The 8659-nt window shown below is 40.5% G+C and overlaps 1 protein-coding gene across 1 annotated transcript; it reads left to right on the forward strand.

Moving 5' to 3' along the window:
• Positions 1-653: 653 nt before the first annotated feature.
• On the forward strand, positions 654-8167 carry insig2 (insulin induced gene 2). The gene is made up of 6 exons (XM_084461577.1): positions 654-841; positions 1697-2077; positions 2937-3061; positions 4714-4880; positions 6203-6302; positions 6655-8167. Exons 2-6 carry the CDS (start codon positions 1807-1809, stop codon positions 6694-6696), a joined length of 705 nt encoding a protein of 234 aa, XP_084317703.1. The 5' UTR covers positions 654-841; positions 1697-1806; the 3' UTR covers positions 6697-8167.
• Positions 8168-8659: the final 492 nt, after the last annotated feature.

Raw genomic sequence — 8659 nt, forward strand, 5'->3', positions numbered from 1 at the left:
TTTGAAATTGAGAGTTTACCATGTTTTTTGAATAATTTTTCAAGGTGCCCACCCACATCCATTGTATGACCAAAACAGTGGTAGAGCAATTATCAGACTTTCTCAAAAGTGCTAGTTTTGTCAACATTTTGATCTGAACCATTGTATATGATCATAAGTAACCTTAAAAATGGGATAAACATGCATTTTCCCTTTACTACTTCTTTAACCATAGCGAGCTAAAAGTCCACAAAAAAATTAAGAAAATTTGAAACTTTTACATTGAAGTCAAAGGAGCGCAGCCACGAGTGTCGGGCCCCTGTTGGAACCTGTCCTGTGCTGCGCTGTGACTGGCCAGTCTGCGTTTCGGGGGCGTGGCTTAGCGAAACCTGAATTACCAGACTGCCCGCTATATCTTTTCAGCTGCCATTAGCCTCGCGTGACCAGGCCATGGATGTATTAATGGAACCAGTCAGACCAGGCTTACCAGGCTCTCCTAGCTGCCATAGGTGCAACACTTGTGCACCACAGTGGGCGTTCAACGCAGCACGGTTTCCGTTTCAATAAACGTTTTGCAACATTTTTTCGGGGCTGAACTCTCCCGGTTACGTCCTCCTTGGGTTGCGTACAGAGGTTACGTCATGATTTAGGAAACAGACCGGGGATGGCAAAGCCAGCTAGGTAGCTATCGAGTAAGTTTGTGTACATCAATGTAGCTTAGCTAGCTATAATAGATACATGTATATTAGCTACTACTAGTAGCCTTCTATTAGCTAACTAACTGGTCACCATTTTACAACTCGACACACAGCGTGAAATGTAGCTAGCTAGCTCTTAGTATGAGGCTTTCGCAACCTTGAAGGTAATATTTCTTGGTAATTTCCGGCACATTGTTTTTGGATAGCTATTGATAAAGCTAGCCTAGCTGTCGTGTAGTTAACATGAGCTAGCACTAGCTAACTAGCCACATTACTTTGTTAACTTTAGCGACATTGGCAATATCTGTAAAACGTTAGCTAGCTACAGCTAACATTACCATAGCTAAATAACAGCTAACGTTAGTCAAATATTCATAATATCTAGCTAGCACTACCATCGCCAACTAGCTATCTGGGCTAACATACTCCTGTGTGTTCGTGCTAGCTAGCTACGCTAACACGAACTGCTTAGCTTTTAATTGCTAGCTAGGTATTTCCTTAGCTACAATTGATTTATTTTTCTAGCTAGTTAACTATGGTAGATATTTATTTGCAACGTTGTGTGTCAGAAGGAATTAGATAGACGAGCGGTGTAGATGGATAGATCAGTTATATAATAATTAACCGTCAGCTTAGGTAACATTAGACTTTGTGTTTTTTCATTACACATCTAGATGATGGATAGATAGATGGATACTTTATTGATCCCCATGGGAAAATTGTTATAAACATGCGTGCAGAGGAATGTAGCGAAATAGCTAGTCATGATGATGTGGCTTGTTTGAATGAACTTGGGTAACACTAGCAGTGAATAGTATATGAAGTTTCTAGCTAGCCACTGTTGTCAGCAGTTTCACTTCATAGAGACCTTCAGTGCCAAGAATTGTACGTGACGTCCCACGAATACTCAACTTTTATGAAATAATTCTCACCAAATAACATAAATAAATAGTTTTTTAGTCACTAGTCCGAATTATGTGAGCTCAATCACACCTGAACTGATTGCTTTTGCTTTACAGGGATGTTTTTGGGATGTCAGTGGGCAGTGAGATCACCGGAGAATAGATAAGAGCAGATCCCATTTTCACATTACCCCCTGCCTACTACGGAGGCCTTGACCCTGGCAGCCATGGCCGACGCCACTACAGTGGTCAGCGATCAACTGCGGTCGGGGTCTAACCCAGTGACCCCCTCTCGAGGACCGTACATTGGGGTCATCACCAATAGAACCACCAACCTGGTTCTCCGTGGGGCCATGCTGTTCTCTGTAGGCGTGTTCCTGGCCTTGGTGCTCAACCTGCTGCAGGTCCAGAGGAATGTCACTCTCTTCCCCCCCGATGTCATCAGTAGTATCTTTTCTTCAGCGTGGTGGGTGCCTCCTTGCTGTGGAACTGCCTCAGGTAAGACACACCAAGTATGCACGCATGCATGTATATGTGTTTATTTTTTGTACTGATTCTTATTGCCTCTGCCTCTTGGCCAGGTCCTCATTGTAAATGTGAATTTGTCCTCAATTGACTTACCTGGTTAAATAAAGGTTAAATCAATAAAGGTTAAATAAAAAATAAATAATGCACACTACAGCCTTCCAATAAGTATTTCAAAACTGCCATGCTGACATGCCCCCATTAAAAAAAAAAAAAAAAAAACTCAAATATTCTTCTTATATGGAGACACACACCTGCACACTATTGTTACTACAGTCATTGAATTGGTCTCCCCTGGGTCTCCAGCAGTGGATGTGAATGTAATGCAACACAGCAGCAGTTGGTCCCAAGTGGCTTAATAGAGAAGTGCAACAGCTCCAGGCACATACTCCCCTGAGACTGTAGTGCTCTTCCTCCTGGTGTTTGCCATTTCCACTTGTTGAAACAAAGTGCTTTTTAATATACCTATTGTGGTGCCATATTAGGTAGCATATCTGCAATTACATTTGTAGAAAACTAGTTTGAACTTAATATAGTCTATAGTTTTTTTTAATGAGAAGTTGGTTCCTGTTTTTTTAATAAAATGTAGTATAATTTGTGTGGGGACATTTAGTACTGCCAAAGGGGAACCAATCTCAACAGGAACGCTCTTTACAGTATGTCATCAGAGTAGTAACAATGCTACTGTATGTGAAAGGCTTTCTCTCCACAACAATGCATACATGCTGGTATGTTGGACCATGCTGTTGCAGCTATACAGCTGATTGTTTCTCTCCCTTTTGCTGGCCTCTCTCTCTCTCTCTCTCTCTCTCTCTCCCTCTTTGTCCCTCAGCGATGATTGGGTTGCTGTACCCCTGCATAGACAGTCGTCTGGGTGAGCCCCACAAGTTCAAGCGGGAGTGGTCTAGTGTGATGCGCTGTGTGGCAGTGTTTGTGGGTATCAACCACGCCAGCGCTGTATCCTTCATGCCAACAGTCGGCTCGTTTGAGGGTGTGCAATGAATACATTTGTATTGCTAAACAATAATTCAAGCTCAAAATGAAAGAGTATATATGCTAAATTAGAAACCATTAACTGATAGCCTACTTTGTTTTCAATGAAGGCAAAACCTTTTGTTTGACTGTTATTTCATGTTTCCTTTCTATGTAGTCCATCTTCAAACCTAATTTCTGCCCAGGGAAGAGGGGACAGCACACTCACACACAGACCAATTGTGTACAAAACAAATCACGGTTTAGGCTGCTTGTTAGCTTAGCTCCGGCCGCAGTATATACGATTTTCATATGTTTTTTTAATCATTTAAATATTGTTATAATCAGGGTTCCCACATGTTCTGGAAAACCTGGAAAAGATGTGACCAACATATATTAGGATATATTCAGCAACATTGAAATAGTTTATGGACGAGAGTATTTTGAATAGCAAATGTAAATTTAGTCTCACAAAAAAGGCAGTGACTATTCTGCCTTTGCGATGATACTCACGCAAATCTTCGCGCACATTTTTTGCAAGTGCATGAAGGATGTCCTGGAAAAGTCCTGGAAAATGATCTCTAGAAATGAGTGGGACCCCTGTACAATAAATCAATCAATTATAATATTTAAAGGAGTAGTAAAGGGAAAATGCATATTTAGCCCTGTTTTAAGGTTACTTATAATCATATACAATGGTTCAGATCAAAACGTTGACAAAACTAGCACTTTTGAGAAAGTCTGATAATTGCTCTACCACCGTTTTGGTCATACAATGGATGTGGGTGGGCACCTTGAAAAATCTTTCAAAAACATGTTAAACTCTCGATTTCAAAGACAAGAAGCTCACCGAGGGGGTAATTGGTGTCCGTTGGTGTTCTGACATCAAATTCGCCGCAAAGTATGAATCCTGTAGGGTTTTATTGATCATTTTATGAAATCCATTGACTTGTATTGACACGACCGTTGTAGATGTGTAGATCAATCCGCAGAGGGGATGCAGAAAAGGAAGCAGAACTACTTACGGTACCTATTGTTATTGTTTATAGGCTACCTAGTTTGCGGAAGTTTACCACACGTATGTGCTGCGACTAAATAGTTCTATGCTAAATATTTAAAAAAGCCTTTCCAGATGAACTAAAGTCTTACTTTATGGCGAATTATATGTCAGAACGCCAACTAATACCTTGGTGAGTTTCTTGTCTTTGAAATCGAGAGTTTAACATGTTTTTGAAAGATTTTTCAAGATGCCCACCCACATCCATTGTATCACCAAAACGGTGGTAGAGCAATTATCAGACTTTCTCAAAAGTGCTATTTTTGTCAACGTTTTGATCTGAACCATTGTATATGATCATAAGTAACCTTAAAACAGGGCTAAACATGCATTTTCCCTTTAAATTATTTATAATTTGGTGTTGGGCAGACGCCAGAGCAATAAAAAATAAGCTTGGCTCTGAGGGTGCTTCCTCCCATAGAGGCGTGGCCACAACTGCTTCAAAGCACGCACATGTGCTGAGATCCAATCAGCAAGTCTTATGGAAAGATTTATGATGAGAACGTCTAAAACTGGCATCTTTACATGAATTTGTACACTAGATTTCTCAATGTAAGTTCCTTAACCCCGCCTCCCTAAGAAAGTGGACTTTGCCAACAACGTGCAGCTGTCCCTGACCTTGGCAGCCCTGTCCATCGGTCTGTGGTGGACGTTCGACCGCTCCCGCAGTGGCTTCGGCCTCGGCGTGGGCATTGCCCTGCTGGCCACCCTGGCCACCCAGCTCCTGGTCTATAATGGCGTGTTTCAGTGAGTAAACACACACACACCACATGCAGGCCACCCACATGCTCATATGCACCACACACACACACGCCACACACACGCCACACACACGCCACACACATGCCACACATATGCCACACACATGCCACACACATACGCCACATAAAACACACAGCTTTGACTCCCAACTTGGTACACAGATCTAACTCCAACTTGCCCATACACTGATCTGACTCCCAACAGCATGATTCCTAACACACAGTGATGCAGATTTGATGAGGGCATGTTGTCATTGATTCATCACTCTTCAGGTACTGTAGCTTTTCTTTTAGGCTTCCTTTCACTGACCTGTGAGAGAAGACATCTGTGAGACATCTGTGTATTTTTGTGTTGGAAAAAAGGAAGGTTGAGGTTAAGAAGGTTTTTCTTAAGGCCCACACAGGGGTTGAGATGCCCCCAAAAAGTTCCTCACCCAAGGTCATGTAGACTTGTCCAAATGTCTTGTGTCCATTTCATCCAATTCCCTGATGACAATGCCGGATGCCCAATGGCTGTAGTGGAGTGGGGGGGAGTGTACATTCTGATGGTGGCAAATCAGAACCGTAACATCCTCCTGTAATATCTCAAAGTCCTGCAGATAACTTCCTGCTATTAACAAACCATGACCTGTTTCTGACGTTCTGTAATAGTCCACAAAATACCTAAATGTGACTTTGTAGTGGTATCAAACCCGGACATGTGGAATGTTCTCTTGTGGTTTAATATCTTGAAGGTAACTTCATGGCAGAGCCAAACAAGCATTCTTAAATGGTCCCCAAAATACCTAACAAGAGCTTGTGACCATATCAGGACCTGTTCGTAATATCTGTACAGTTTTGGTATAATACGATAGCGAATTTGAAATTAGTTAAATACAGGCAGCTTGCTTTATCGCCCCGAGTGCGGTTGCTCTAGAAGCTGAATTGTCACTTGAAGCCAGAGCCAAAAGGGCCGGTGGTAATCACTTTCTGAAGTAGAGTTCCCTGCAGAGTGGGATTACCGTAATCTCTTTTATGGTTTCACAATATCATCGTAACATCTTTGGTGATAAGACAAAAGTGGGCACACTTTATTATCAATGGGCCCAATCGATAGTCTACGGACAACAATTGATAGTCAACAGACAACTAGTTTGCTGATAGTAAATATCAATTGCAGTTATGTTAATATGTAACAACGTGTTAGGGTTAGTGAATAGTTAGTTAAATATTTATTGATAATTGTTTGAGTATCTTTGTAAAAAAGACAATTGCACTTTGGTTTGAATAACCTATTGCTACAAGACCAAACCTCCTCTTCTCTGTCAGGTATACATCTCCCGACTTCCTCTACATTCGCTCCTGGTTGCCCTGCATTTTCTTTGCTGGTGTGATAACCATGGGAAACATAGGACGGCAGCTAGCATTGGTGAGAAACACTCTTCATGCATATTTTGTGCTACATCTTTTATGATATCATTGGTAAGAAACATTGTACGTCCATATTTTGTGCTACATCTTTTTTGATATCATTGGTAAGAAACACTTTATGTATATTTTGTGCGACATCTTTTATGACCAGGTTGGCTTAACTTGGGGTCAACACTATATTACTGTAAGCCAAAAATTGTGAGAAAGTTTCACTGTTTTAAAGATGATAAAAATGTAAAATTATTCCAATTTTACCAAGCCATTTTGTCTTTGGGTAGAATTACTGTCCTCCAACACTTTGCTCCAAGATGTCTGACATTTGTTCCCCTCTTGGGTTATTTTTTTCGCAGTATGAATGCAAAGTTGTTCAAGAAAAGACTCATCAGGACTGACGTATCAGCTGGCTACATCAAACCTTTGCTCAAAATGACATTTTTGAAGCAGCCAAAAGGAAGATACAAAAGGACATCTGTATGCAGTTTTGAAGGGGATTGGTCAACCCTGGCCGAGTCGGAGCAGTCGTGCACAGCCGAGGAATAATGTGTTTCTGATTCGCTGCATTATGCCTTTCAGTGGGCAAGACAGTGTTTTGATTGGTCAGAGCATATGGAGACACCGACTGCAGTACATTATAAACATGCAATTGTGGTGAATAACATGATCTGCACTTATGAGTTCTATAGTGCAGTCTCTATGTCGCAATCTGTGATTGCAACTTGAAAGGAACAAGGTTATATGTTCAGATCACCTCAGCACCACTGGTTTGGATCCTTTGGCTCCATTGTGCCAAACACATTTACAGGAGATCAATCGTAACTATCTTCTTTACTTAATTAATTCTCTCCAACACATTGTAATACAATATAGCCCACAAGGAAGTTATATATTCATAGCTTTTTATCATCTTGTACACATCTTGTGGTTTTTCATTTTAGGGGCATGTATACATGTATATTCCTGGCTGTGATGAGAAGGGGTGCAGTGTTAAGTGTTGAACGTTGTGGTGCCATCCCTGTGTTAACTTGAGGCAGTAAGTGTGCTACTGTGGGTCCAGCGGGTATTGCTGCAGCCTTACCTGCCCACTGCATATTGCCATTATGGGTCCCGACCGACCCACCACATCAACATATCGGCTAACATCCAGATACAGACAGGTATCCATGGTTTCATTTTAGTCTAGACAAACTGACTAATTTATCAGTGGGTTTTTGGTTGGGAAACAGCTACAGGTACATCATAAAATATTTTTAATAGTGATATCTAGATCTATTAAGGCCATGGATACTTAAGCATAATATTATTCAAATAAAGTGTTAAATGCATGTTGAATCACCCCTGTTCTGAACTTTTCTCTTGTGCATTTCCATATGCAGTTAGATTTGATTAATTGTTCTAGAAATGTGTAACCACACTTTCTGTGGTATGCATTGGATATGGTCAGGTTCAGATATAGACAAAACACAAAGGATGTAATTCATATTTTACAAAGAGGGATGAAATTCAGCAAAATGAGGGAATGTTTATTTTTTCTTCCTTTAAATTAAATATAAATCACATTTGTTGATGGATTTGACAAGACTTTCAAATGTATTTAGAAATGTAAACTTTTCAAACAGTGTTTTTGTAAAGATTATTGACTGAATTTAGCTGGGCTGAAGTCTTGTGCAGAGGGACATTTTCTATGACCATAAAAATCATCAGAGAAAACGGAAGTAATTTGCATAATATAATGAAATGATGTCAGCATTGTAGTTGTTACTTTCTAGAACTAGGTGTATTTCCTGATTCACTCAGGACATGGAGGGTTTAACTAGTGTGCTGGTTCTACTGGGACTATTCAATGGCCTCACTAACCTCTGGAACTTGAACATGTGCAATTTATTTGGTTAAATAAAGAACATGCCTTTTGATGAAATTATCTCCTTCCTATATTTAATTGCCTCCCACATAAATTGCATTCTTTTTTAAAATGTGATTCTCCAATGTAGGTATTTTTTGCTATGAAAGCTTTTATCAAGCATAGCTGATGACTTGGTAAGGGTACATTGGCACGAGTAACCGAGAATGCCTACTGTACACCAATTTAGCTGCATCCCAAGGATTGCCCAATCAACTGGTACTGTGTTCTGCACTAATGTGGATTAATGTGCCCTGTCTTCAACAGGCACTCAGATGCAAGCTTCTATAGACAAAAGTAATTAAGATGAATAATCTGGATTTAAAGCTCCTTTGTTCACAGGGTTGCTAAATTCCAGGATAAGGACACATTTAGTCTTTGGTTTACATTACTGTATGAGGCAATTTAGTCTGTGAATGTTATTGTTCGAGGCTAACTAGCTACTAAAACAATAGGCG

This window comes from Borostomias antarcticus (assembly GCF_949987555.1).
Source record: "Borostomias antarcticus genome assembly, chromosome: 2".
Lineage (NCBI taxonomy): Eukaryota > Metazoa > Chordata > Actinopteri > Stomiiformes > Stomiidae > Borostomias > Borostomias antarcticus.

Excerpts from the sequence above, each read along its gene's own strand:
- insig2 (XM_084461577.1), top strand. The coding sequence starts at position 1,807 with ATGGCCGACGCCACTACAGTGGTCAGCGATCAACTGCGGTCGGGGTCT. Across the intron at positions 2,078-2,936 it reads TTGCTGTGGAACTGCCTCAG|CGATGATTGGGTTGCTGTAC; the intron begins GTAAGACACACC and ends TTTGTCCCTCAG. Across the intron at positions 3,062-4,713 it reads GTATCAACCACGCCAGCGCT|AAAGTGGACTTTGCCAACAA; the intron begins GTATCCTTCATG and ends CGCCTCCCTAAG.